Source organism: Oncorhynchus kisutch, linkage group LG5 (assembly GCF_002021735.2).
Source record: "Oncorhynchus kisutch isolate 150728-3 linkage group LG5, Okis_V2, whole genome shotgun sequence".
Classification (NCBI taxonomy): domain Eukaryota; kingdom Metazoa; phylum Chordata; class Actinopteri; order Salmoniformes; family Salmonidae; genus Oncorhynchus; species Oncorhynchus kisutch.
Window position 1 is genome coordinate 42,574,972 of NC_034178.2, and position 12,837 is coordinate 42,587,808.

Here is a 12,837-nt window from a genome sequence, read left to right on the forward strand (position 1 = left end):
CTGCTTTAAATAATCATAAGCAGTTTTGCGTGCATCAATAATTCAGTTCTGACTAAAGACATTTATTCATTCCTGGGAGGAGGAGGATGAGGCACGGGCTGGGCTGCCAGTAGTGAGTTGTGGTGCAGGCACATAACGGAGCAGCTCTGGTGAACTCTGGTAGCTAGCTACTGGACATTTCTTTCTCTTTCCATACCTTGAGATGAACACTTGGATGCTTTGCTTGGCCCGGTGGGGAGGGGAGGTCAGTCATGTGACCAGCCTGCTGCCCCCAGGGATGGATCTGTCATCTTTCATTCAGATCACGGCTTCAAAGCGGGAATTGGAACGGACCCATGCATGCAAAGCTGAATTGAATATGAAGCGATGGACAGCGATGGTCATCCATCCTTGGCTGACAATGGAAAGTACTATCATGTTCAGGTGGGATAACAATGCCCTATGGCCAGTGTACCATGGCCATGGCTCACAGGTTTATAGGCATGTCAGACCAAGTCGAACATCACTCTCCAGTTATACTGAGCAGCATTTTCTCCATGTTTTTCCCTTTATCCTTCATGTACTGTAGCTGAAGGAGGCCAGTAACCGAAAGCTTGCTAGATCAAATCCTCGAGCTGACAAGGTAAAAATCTGTCATTTTCCCCCTGAGCAATGCAGTTAACCCACTGTTCTCCGGGCTCCGATGACGTGTATGTCGATTAAGGCAGCCCCCGCATCTCTCTGATTCAGAGGGATTGGTTTAAATGCAGAAGACACATTTCAGTTAACTAGGTATCCCTCTTTCCCATATAGCCGTTGTCTCTCCACATCTCTGGGTTAGCTACACCTGGCTTGGGTGTCCACAGCACACCTGTCTGCCATTGGTCCACCCACAGGACACATGAGTCTAACCATAATCACCATTAGGCAAGAAAAATACTCACTAGAGAGGACTACAGACTGACTCCATGGCCTCTGTGCTTAATGAGCAGAAACATCATTTATTATGCTTGGAAAGCCTGGGTTTCTATGAGGAGTTTGAGGAGTAGGGCACGGTTTTATCCCATTGTGAAATTGCAGAGGCAAATACAAATAAAACTGAATTGAAGTGAGCTGAATTGTGTCCCAATACACCTGCTGTTCTACGCTGAAACTGTGTGAGGGCTCTCACATTCGGTCCAGTGCTGAAATGTGAAAGTTGAGAGTATAGTGGCCCAATTCTCTGCTCTGCAGGGCTGGAAAGAGTTTACTTAAAGGGTAATGTCAGGGAGATGCACACTGACAAGAGCACAGCGTAGCCCAGCCTGCATCCTTCCAGGCACAGGGCTAACACTACGCCACACACACACACACACACGTGCACCGTAGCTCACACACAAATCAAAAACACATAGGTTCAGTCCCACCAAGAAATGCTCAACATGTGGGCACAAGTTTGCACAAATTGAAATGAAGAGACAGAAAAAGCCCTCATTGGCCTGAGCTGAACCCGTCTATTAATTCTTATCATCATTGTGGTTTGTCGACATGACTAGGCAGCCGCTAGCGTGGCAGATAAGAGGGCCGCTTCTGCGCATTCAGAGTTTCAACATCTAGCATAGTCCTGTCAATATCTGTCCCTTTCAAATGGCTGTCCTCCATGTAATCTTATTTGCAATGGAAAGCAGTGGGTTGATCTTAGAAGATCTACAACTGACATGGTGGACATTAAGAATCAGCGACAGCAGAGGTTGAGGCATGGTCAAATAGAATTTCTTAAAACTCTGAGTTGAATAAAGTCGGCTCATGTTTCCTCTCGTATCTGGAAACATACACAGTTTATCTGAGTACTGCAGCAATACGAACGGGATGCTCGTTCACTGACAATGCAGATTAATTCCAAATCAATTCCACTAAGGACAAAGCTACAGGACAGCTTTTTCTGCGCCCACAGCTTTTTGCCTAGACTGTGGGTTTAAAAGACATTCCATTTGACAACCACCCCCCCTAAACTATCAGCATGCATGAAGAAGCTCTAATGATTTTAATTATTCACCCCACATAAACCACTTCATTATTCACCCCACACAAACCACGTGTTTATGCATGTAAATACCACCTCTAAAATGTTAATTGCTTTGACCTTTCTTTTTTAAGAACACAGTAGACATTTTGTACCAAATAAGTACATTTTGAGGGTCGGGGAGAGTGGGGTAAGTTGTGCCAAAGGGTTAGATGAGCCACCCTTTGTGTATGGTTTCCTAGAAACAAGGGGTGGCTCAACTAACCCTTTGGCTCAACAAAGTATAACATCAGAACCAAAGTGACATTTTGACTCCTCACACCCCATCTCTTCCTAAATATGTAATATGTAATATTCAGGAAAAGCAAGAGATCTTCCTAGAATCTGTGAAGGAAGAAACTACATGGAAAAAGTGGTAAGCAAGTAAGAAAAAACATTTTCTAGTCAAATAAATGTATTGTGTTATAGGTTTCATGATGCTTGTATTGTAATTAAATGATATAATTTATTAATTTATTTAATATAAATTATATAACTGTAAGGTTTGGTGGAGGAGGAATAATGATCTGGGGCTGTTTTTCATTGTTCGGGCAGGGGCTTTAGTTCCAGTGAAGGGAAATATTAACACTACAGCATACACTGACGTTCTAGAGGACTCTGTGCTCCCAACTTTGTGGCAACAGTTTGGTGAAGGCGTTATCCTGTTTCAGCATGACAATGACCCTGTGCACAAAGGGAGGTCCATACAGAAATGGTTTGTTGAAATCGGTGCGGAAGAACTTGACTGACTTGCACAGATCCCTAACCTCAACCTGATCAAACACCTTTGTGATGAATTGGAACGCCGACTGCAAGCCAGGTCTAAGGGGGGGCAAACTCTATATTAATGCCTTTGATTTTGGAATGAGATGTTCGACTTGAACTCTATTGGAGGGATGCAACACCATTCTTCCACGAGAAATTACATAATTTAGCGTTTTGTTGATGGTGGTGGAAAATGCTGTCTCAGGTGCTGCTGCAGAATCTCCCATAAGTGTTCAATTGGGTTGAGATCTGGTGACTGAAACAGCCATGGCATATGGCTTATATCGGTTTCATGCTTATCAAACCATTCAGTGACCACTTGTGCCCTATGGATGGGGACATTGTCATCCTATGGAGGCAATTGTTATACATAACCCGAAACATGTTGGGATGTTATTTGCTGCATTAACTCAGGAACCACACCTGTGTGGAAGCATCTGCTTTCAATATACTTTGTATCCCTGAAATACTCAAGTATTTCCATTATTTTGGCAGTTACCTGTGTATAAAGCACAGAAAAATCACGTGTTTGACTGCACTGGGCCTTTAAGTTTGTTGGTCACGCCCACTAATTGGCCTCACCTGATCTTAAAACCTCCTAGGGGTCAAATCCCGTTAACGGGATCGATTTGACAACATCTGGTGAAATGGCAGAGCGTCAAATTCAAATTAAATTATTAGAAATATTTAACTTTTATACAATCACAAGTGCAATATGCCAAATTAAAGCTTTTCTTCTTGTTAATCCAGCCACCATGTCAGATTTCAAAAATACTTTATGGCGAAAGCAAACCATGCTATTTTCTGAGGACAGCACCCCATCAAACAAACACAGACAATCATATTTCATCCCGTCAGGAGCGACACAAAACTCAGAAATAATAAATAATTAATGCCTTACCTTTGAAGATCTTCTTTTGTTGGCACTCTAATATGTCCCATAAACATCACAAATAGTCCTTTTGTTAGATTAATTCCGTCGTTATACCCCCAAAATGTCCATTTATTTGGTGCGTTTGATCCAGAAAAACACCGGTTCCAACTCGCGCAACATGACTACAAAATATCTAATAAGTTACCTGTAATCTTTGTCCAAACATTTCAAACTTTCCTAATACAACTTTAGGTATTTTTTAACATAATAATAATCAATACAATTTAAGACGGGATAAACTGCGTTCAATTAAAATCAAGGTTAAATAAAACATTTAAACGCTCGTAATCTAACACCTGCCTTAGACCAAGTGTAAAACAGCTAAGTGCGTTGTTAGATGTTTTTTTGCCCTCCCATGTCACTTTACAGATGATCTCCGCTAAAAACAGAATCACTTGGTTTATCCGTCTATCTGGGACCGCTGAAACTTCATAACAACGTTCACTACAAATACAAGTTGCTAATTGTCCTTGCAAATCATACAAACAAGTGACATATAAAAATATGTTTCAAATGAAAACAGAGATGACTGCCTTAAAATATAAACAGTAGGCTATAAACCTATTTCAATCATATTGAAATACATTTCATGTTCAATCAGTTGAGTTCTATTTATCTACTTGTAGGCTTCTGTGTGTAGTTTGTCTCAATGTATTTAATGATGCATAGCCTAACAAGCGCAATGATGTGCCAACTGTGACTTTGTGAATTTTTATTGGGTAAGCATTAGAATAAGCTTGCCTCAATATTTGCAGCCATAGGTGGTAATATATCTCGAGGAGCTGAACCGTCGTCAGTATTGTGAAATAATTATAACGTTAAGGTAAAACTTGAATGGAGAAGGCTGGTCCGAGAGCAGCGCACCTCTTCTTTCGATCCTCTCGACACACTTAGCGACCGTTCTCTCTGCGTAGTGTTTTGGGAAACGCATGTTGCATCTTCTGCCATTGTAGGAAAGATGCATCGTTAAAACACTCTTAAGCCTAAGTTTCATTGTTATCGGGAAAACTGGCACTGGTCAAGATATTGAACAGAGAGATCTATATCTGAATGTAGGCATACATTTAAGATATACAATATACCACACCCCTATTTCATGAATTCAACTTTTAACCATCACCCACTGTCACAGGACACCATGACCCACTGTCACTGGACACCATCACCCACTCTCACTGGACACCATCACCCACTGTCACTGGACACCATCACCCACTGTCACTGGACACCATCACCCACTGTCACTGGACACCATCACCCACTGTCACTGGACACCATCACCCACTGTCACTGGACACCGTCACCCACTGTCACTGGACACCGTCACCCACTGTCACTGGACACCGTCACCAGCTGTCACTGGACACCATCACCAGCTGTCACAGTACACCATCACCAGCTGTCACAGTACACCATCACCAGCTGTCACAGTACACCATCACCAGCTGTCACAGTACACCATCACCAGCTGTCACAGTACACCATCACCAGCTGTCACAGGACACCATCACCAGCTGTCACAGGACACCATCACACTGTCACAGGACACCATCACACTGTCACAGGACTAGAGGTCGACCGATTATGATTTTTCAACGCAGATACCGATTATTGGAGGACCAAAAAAAGTTTTAGGTTGTAGTTATTATAGGAATAATAGGACTATTTCTCTCTATACCATTTGTATTTCATATACCTTTGACTATTGGATGTTCTAATAGGTGCTTTAGTATAGTATTGCCAGCCTAATCTCGGGAGTTGATAGGCTTGAAGTCATAAACAGCACTGTGCTTAAAGCATAGCTAAGAGCTGCTGGCAAACGCAGGAAATGGATGAATGTTTGAATGAATGTTTACCAGACTGCTGCTGCCTACCACCGCTCAGTCAGACTGCTCTATCAAATATCAAATCATAGACTTAATTATAATATAATAAACACAGAAATACGAGCCTTAGGTCATTAATATGGTCAAATCCAGAAACTATCATTTCGAAAACAAAACGTTTATTCTTTCAGTGAAATACAGAATTGGTACCTATTTTATAGAACGGGTGGCAACCCTAAGTCTAAATATTGCTGTTACATTGCACAACCTTCAATGTTATGTCATAATTATGTAAAATTCTAGCAATTAATTACGGTCTTTGTTAGGAAGAAATGGTCTTCACACAGTTCGCAAAAAGCCAGGCGGCCCAAACTGCTGCATATACCCTGACTGCACAGAACGCAAGAGAAGTGACACAATTTAATATGACACAATTTAATGTGACACCCTAGTTAATATTGCCTGCTGACATAAATGTATTTTAACTAAATATGCAGTTTAAAAAAATATACTTGTGTATTGATTTTAAGTAAGGCATTGATGTAAATGGTTAAGTACATTTGTGCAACAATTGTGCTTTTTTCGCTAATGCACTTTTGATAAATCACCCGTTTGGCGAAGTTGAAGTAGGCTGTGATTCGATGATAAATGAACAGGCACCGCATTGATTATATGCAAGTTATTACTAGTTAAACTAGTAATATCATCAACCATGTGTAGTTAACTAGTGATTATGTTAAGATTGATTGTTTTTTATAAGATAAGTTTAATGCTAGCTAGCACCTTACCTTGGCTCCTTGCAGCCATAAGGTCCTTTTGATGCTGCACTTGTGTAACAAGTGGTCAGCCTGCCATGCAGTCTCCTCGTGGATTGCAATGTAATCAGCCATAATCGGCGTTCAAAAATGAAGATTACCGATTGTTATGAAAACTTGAAATCGGCCCTAATTAAATCGGCCATGCCGGTTGACCTCTACACAGGACACCATCACCCACTGTCACAGGAAAACCACACCCACTTACCCCGAGACGGCTCAACTTACCCCATATCGGGGTTAAGTTGTGCTGTTTTCAACTATTATGTTACCATGAATTTGAATTATTTCCAGGGATACACAACATCCTGAAATATTGTTAGAAAGAATACTATATTTCCCTTGACATAGTCATGCTGAATGTAAAAAATGGCTCAACATACCTTACCCCCCTACGCCATTTTTTTTATTATTCTGTTATAATAGAACCACAGCTCAGCTTCCTATGAGTTTCCAATATTGCCTAACATAGAACTAATGGTGAGTAGTTGTTAGTTGACAAGGTTAAATGTTGTTTCCTCTTATTCAAACCATTAGAACAGAGAGTTTCTGCTGATGGGACCCTCCTGCACTATATTGGGGTCTTTACTGAGCATGGAAGGATTACTAATATACATCGCCCGGGGGAAATTAGATTCTAATCATTTAAGAGAACAACTTCCATCAATCTCAAAATAATAAAGCTTTAGAAAGCAGCCCATTTGGAGTACGGAGCTGTTTGGAGTACGGAGCATACTCTACAGCCCACTGCCAAATACACAACAAAACAATCTGAATGGTTTAGGATTAAAGCTGTGTTATTCACGTCCATCAACTCATACATCTGAGTGATTCACATCAATCCTATACAACATGTAGAGGGTGATATGTATTCACTAATATGCAAAAGATAACAAGGAGCAGTCATGGGGGAAAATTAACATACAGTGTAACTATATTCAGCTCACCATGAAACCATGCTCCTTCCTGTATGCAATCTGATACCAGGAAACAAACATTCTTTACATGCCATGGCCCCATTTTCTATAAATCGCCATTGATATCCAGGTTACGATCTTCCAGACTGCACCTTCACCCGAGAGTCTAGTTGGGACACCAATAATTAAGTTTCTTAATGTCCTTACACCTCATTCTCTGTCTCAGGTCTACAGTGACTAGGGTCTGTCCTACCTATACTTCATGCCGGTCCGTATGCTCTGGTCGCTGGACGTGGGCTGGCTCTGGACCGTGAGCTGTCCCAGACTACGGGCCACCATGGCCACAGCCCTGAACTTGTTGCGGGTGCCTGTGTTGGGGCTGTTGGCATTCTGGCGGTGGTTGAGCCGTTCCTCTGTACTGCGGCTCACCCCTCCACGGTTGTGGTCCGTACACACTAACGATACCTGCATCCTGGCTGGGACTGGGAGCCACCAGGCACGGCTTCAGGTGCTCCGGTTAAAGATTGTGGTGGGTCAGTCTAAGACACGGCTTGGTCTTGGTCAGGTCAGTGTCAGGGTAGTCAGGTCAGTGTCAGGGTAGTCAGGTCAGTGTCAGGGTAGTCAGGTCAGTGTCAGGGTAGTCAGGTCAGTGTCAGGGTAGTCAGGTCAGTGTCAGGGTAGTCAGGTCAGTGTCAGGGTAGTCAGGTCAGTGTCAGGGTAGTCAGGTCAGTGTCAGGGTAGTCAGGTCAGTGTCAGGGTAGTCAGGTCAGTGTCAGGGTAGTCAGCTATGTCTGCAGAGACAAGATGAGAGGAGAATTATCGTCTTCTGAGGGTTTCCTGCTTCAACACAGCCTCAGCCTGTGTGGGTGTCTCTGCTTTGTCTGCTACAGAAACCAACAACCGGCCACTTCAGACTGCTGGCACAGGAACACCGTCTCGGTCCCGGCAGAGACACAAAAACAGACGAAGACGCACCCTCCAAAAAAAGGTATAGCGTCTTACGACGAGAAGAGCAGTTTAATGAATCTCCCTTTGCAGTCTGGCTTGTCCTCGATTCATCCGACTGTCTCACTCAAGCTTTCTGTAGTAATCAGAGGCTCATCACAGACTGACGGGCAGATGCAATCATTCTGCAATTTCCTTTTAATCTGGAGCTCAGTTCTACAGATAACACAGAGAATGGAGACACATGAGCACAAAGAGATGAACTACTCCAGGAGGTAAAATTCTGATCCCTTACAATGTCCACAGCAACAGCAGCTGTCCTGGTTGTGTGACTACTCAGCAGCTCTGTTTTTCAATCAGAGAGCAGTCTCTTGTTCACTGACTCCCATCCCTCCGCTGTCTCCCGGATTATACTTACATGTGTATACCTAGCGCATGGTATAAAGAGGCAGAGTGAATGCAGACAAGAGTAGAGGAGGAGAAGAAAGAGAGAGGGTGGGAGGGATATGGAGAGATGCTATGGAGAGGAGTATTGAGAGGGTTACACTAGCACGAGAGAGAGAAAGAGCGAGCGTGAGAGAGCAAGCGACAGATAGAGGGAGGGAGAGATGAAGGGAAGGGGCAAGAGAGAGTGTCTACAGCTGCTGTTATAGGAGAGGCTGGCTGGTGTATTTTTGATCCACTTCTCATCTACCTCCCTGCTCCAGCATGGCTAAGTCAGGTTCAGCATGGCTCAGTCACTGTGGCAGAGTGTGGTCCAGTCAGGTCCAGTATGGTACAGCAACCTGTCAGGTTCCGAGTGGTCCAGTGTGGTTCAATCAGGTCCAATGTGGTTCAGTAGTTCATCTTCGGCTTCACATTAAATGTGAATACATCCCCTAAAACATCTGTCTCATTGTTCTATCTGTGGGGATTCCTCTGGATTTTGGCAATGGGGCTCTTTATCTACTTCCCCAGAGTCAAATGAATTCGTGGATATCATTTATTTTTATCTCTGTGAAAGTTTTGAAGGAAGTTGCTCCCAAAGTCCCAAAGTATCCCTTTAACCGAAAATAAATTATTCCTGGCATATTTATTCATTTGAATAATTTTGTTACATAAATAAGAACATAGCCCGTATCCAATTACTTCCTGCATGGCGACAAGCAATTGATATGTAAGACAATGTCCGTGTTCAGGGGGACTTAGTGAGTGGATGAGCTTGGCTTAATATAATAATGGTGGAAGGTCACAGTAAACACTGTGGTAATAAGAGACAACACACTATTGGTTGAAGGAGTGAGGAGACAGTAGAGGCTTGCGTTACAAGTAATCTAATACTGAACCTTATCTAACCAGGCCCATGCAGCTAGTTGCTTCTGCTGGAGGAGCTAATTAAAAGAGATGTGGTGAGGAACAGACAAATAGTAAGGCAGAGTGGAGAAGCAAACTCCAAAAAAAGGAATCCCGCAGACAAGCTGCAGCCAACTGACACACCTATTTTTAGAGCCTTAACCTTTTGCTCTAGGACTTATATAGAGTAAAAACGTATTTAATTCAACTCATTTTAAATTGGATTTCACACCCGCCTTTGGGGACAGGCCCAGGGAGAGATGCTGTCCCATCTCCTCTCGTTGAAAGTGACTGTGTAGGGTAGATGGGCCACTGCAATGCTCCTTCTACAAAACATTTATTGTGATTCCCAGCAATGGCTGTGGGGGAGGCCGTTGGGTCGTTCAGAGTGACGGTTTCATAGTGTTGTTCTAGAGGCTCTGGTCAGGGTCCCTGGCTGGAAGGCAGGGTGCTGGGGAGCCCTCTCCCGTCCTGGTGGAGCAACAGAGCATGAGAACAGCCGCCCCCACACTCCTCACCCCAAACCCCTTGGGAGAAGCTGGGGACAGTGTACAGGGAGGGAACAGGGGCTCAGGCTGCCCAGATAGTGTCAACATCTAATCCACACCAGCCCACTCACCACCCCAGTCCCACCCCAAACCCCACCCCTGGGGCTCCACCGACCAGTATCCACTGAGCCTCTGACCTGGGCATGGCTATTGTTGCTGAGATATGAGCGATCTGCTGTAATCATTACACTAAATAAGGCTTGTTTTTTTCCCAAAGATGTTGGGGACCAATATTGTTCGGTAGTAGTACTGAGTTTACACTCAGATGTAAAGCTGCCAGACAAAAGAACTACACAAGTCACTGCACAACACTGTAGGCCTACTGTATCATATCATACACAAAGCACCAATCAAGTCTAACTGAAGCCACTTTGGTCCCATCTGGCCTATAGTGTTCATATTGAACGTGCTTCTTGCTCCAATAGACTAGACTATAGCAGACATGCAGATGAGGAGAAAGGAAGGAGAAAGCGGGGGAGTACCGCAGCACAGAGAGGGTGGTGACAGGAACCAAAGCGACATTCAGCATGATGAGCTAGGGTGACTCTCCGCTAATGGAGTCACACTTAGTCAGAGTAACACAGTAAACACGCCTGTCTATAGAGGGCTAAATGGAAAAACAAAAGTCTGTTGGAATAAAGATGCATGCCCACACACAGGGTGAGCATTTCAATAGTCCAAATTGTCTCCACAATCTGGATGGAACACCCACAGTAGAGGTCAGAATTGGGCAAACACCACATAGACCTATAGTAGCAACCATCCATCACCACTTCCTATTCATTCCTCAGTCTTCTGCTCCAACACGTAGACCTAATGACGATGCCTCTTCTCTCTACTCCTGGGCCTCGTATTATTGTAAATTAAGAAATAAATCAACCATATGGGACTTGAAACATAAAATAACCTGAACAGTCCCCAGTCACCCCAGTCATAGACTGTTCACTCTACTACCGCATGGCAAGCGGTACCGGAGTGCCAAGTCTAGGACAAAAAGGCTTCTTAACAGTTTTAACCCCTAAACCATAAGACTCCTGAACAGGTAATCAAATGGCTACCTGGACTATTTGCATTGTGTGTCCGTCCCAACCCCTCTTTTTACACTGCTGCTACTCTCTGTTTATCATATATGCATAGTCACTTTAAAACCTCTTATGGATCCCTTCACGCTTCCCTTTAGCGGGATCGATTTGACAACATCCAGTGAAATTGCAGAATGCCAAATTCAAACTACAGGAATATCAATATTCAACATTCACGAAAATACAAGTGTAATACATCAAAATAAAGCTTACATTTTTGTTAATCCAGCCGCTGTGTCAGATTTCAAAAAGGCTTTACGGCAAAAGCAGACCATGCGATTATCTGAGGACAGCACCCAGCATACAAACGCATAAAAACATTTCTACCAGGCAGGTGCGACACAAAAGTCAGAAATAGCCATATAATAAATGAATTACCTTTGAAGATCTACTTTTTGCAATCCCAAATGTCTCACTGACACAATGAATGGTTGTTTTGTTCGATAAATTCCTTCTTTATATCCCAAAAATGTCCATTAATTTGGCGCGTTTTTATTCAGAAATACACCGGTTCCAACTCGCCCAACATGACTACAAAGTATCTAATAAGTTACCTGTAAACTTGGTACAAACATTTCAAACAACGTTCCTAATACAACCTCAGGTATCCTAAAATGTAAATAATCGATCAAATTTAAGATGGAATAAACTGTTTCTAATACTGGATAAAAACAACGTGAAGCACGTTCCTGTTCATGCGCACCAAAATAGTAGGGACCTTCAGAGTGACACATGGAATGAATATAACTACATCTTAATTTCTCAAAAGAAAAACATCAACAAATTTCTAAAGACTGTTGCCATCTATTGGAAGCCATAGGAACTGCAATCGGGGCCCTAATTAATCAGGATTCCCATAGAAATCCATTGGAAAACACAATGACCTCAAAAAACTCTTTCCCTGGATGGATTGTGCTCGGGGTTTCACCAAACCAAATCAGTTCTGTTATACTCACAGACATTATTCTAACAGTTTTAGAAACGAGTGTTTTCTATCCAGATCTACTAATTACACTTCCGGCGCCGACAGAGATGGCCGCCTCGCTTCGCGTTCCTAGGAAACTATGCAGTTTTTTTTTTTTTTAAGTGTTATTTCTTACATTGGTACCCCAGGTCATCTTAGGTTTCATTACATACAGTCGAGAAGAACTACTGAACATAAGAGCAGCGTCAACTCACCATCAGTACGACCAAGAATATGACTTTCGCGAAGTGGACCCTGTGTTCTGCCTTTCACCCAGGACAACGGAATGGATCCTGGCCGGCGACCCAAAAAAACGACTTTGAAAAAGGGGAAAACTAAGCAGTCTTCTGGTCAGACTCCGGAGACGGGCACATCGTGCACCACTCCCTAGCATTCTCCTCGCCAATGTCCAGTCTCTTGACAACAAGGTTGATGAAATCCGAGCAAGGGTAGCATTCCAGAGGGACATCAGAGACTAACGTTCTTTGCTTCACGGAAACATGGCTCACTGGAGAGACGCTATCGGAGACGGTGCAGCCAGCTGGTTTCTCCACGCATCGCGCCGACAGAAACAAACATCTTTCTGGTAAGAAGACGGGCGGGGGCGTATGCTTTATGGTTAACGGGACGTGGTGTGACCAAAACAACATACAGGAACTCAAGTCCTTCTGTTCACCTGATTTAGAATT

The 12,837-nt window shown here is 43.3% G+C and overlaps 1 protein-coding gene across 7 annotated transcripts in view; it reads right to left on the reverse strand.

Annotated features, from left to right (window-relative positions):
• LOC109891058 (voltage-gated potassium channel subunit beta-2) overlaps positions 1-12,837 on the reverse strand; it is a 153,623-nt gene that overhangs the window by 42,242 nt on the left and 98,544 nt on the right. Inside the window, exon 1 of one of the 7 annotated variants that reach the window (XM_031825112.1) lies at positions 7,531-7,888. The exons of the other annotated variants lie outside the window; for them this stretch is intronic. Within the exon in view, the coding sequence (XP_031680972.1) occupies positions 7,531-7,748 (218 nt within the window). The 5' untranslated portion in view covers positions 7,749-7,888. Of the gene's footprint in view, positions 1-7,530; positions 7,889-12,837 lie in introns of those variants that run through there. 7 annotated transcript variants of the gene reach the window in all.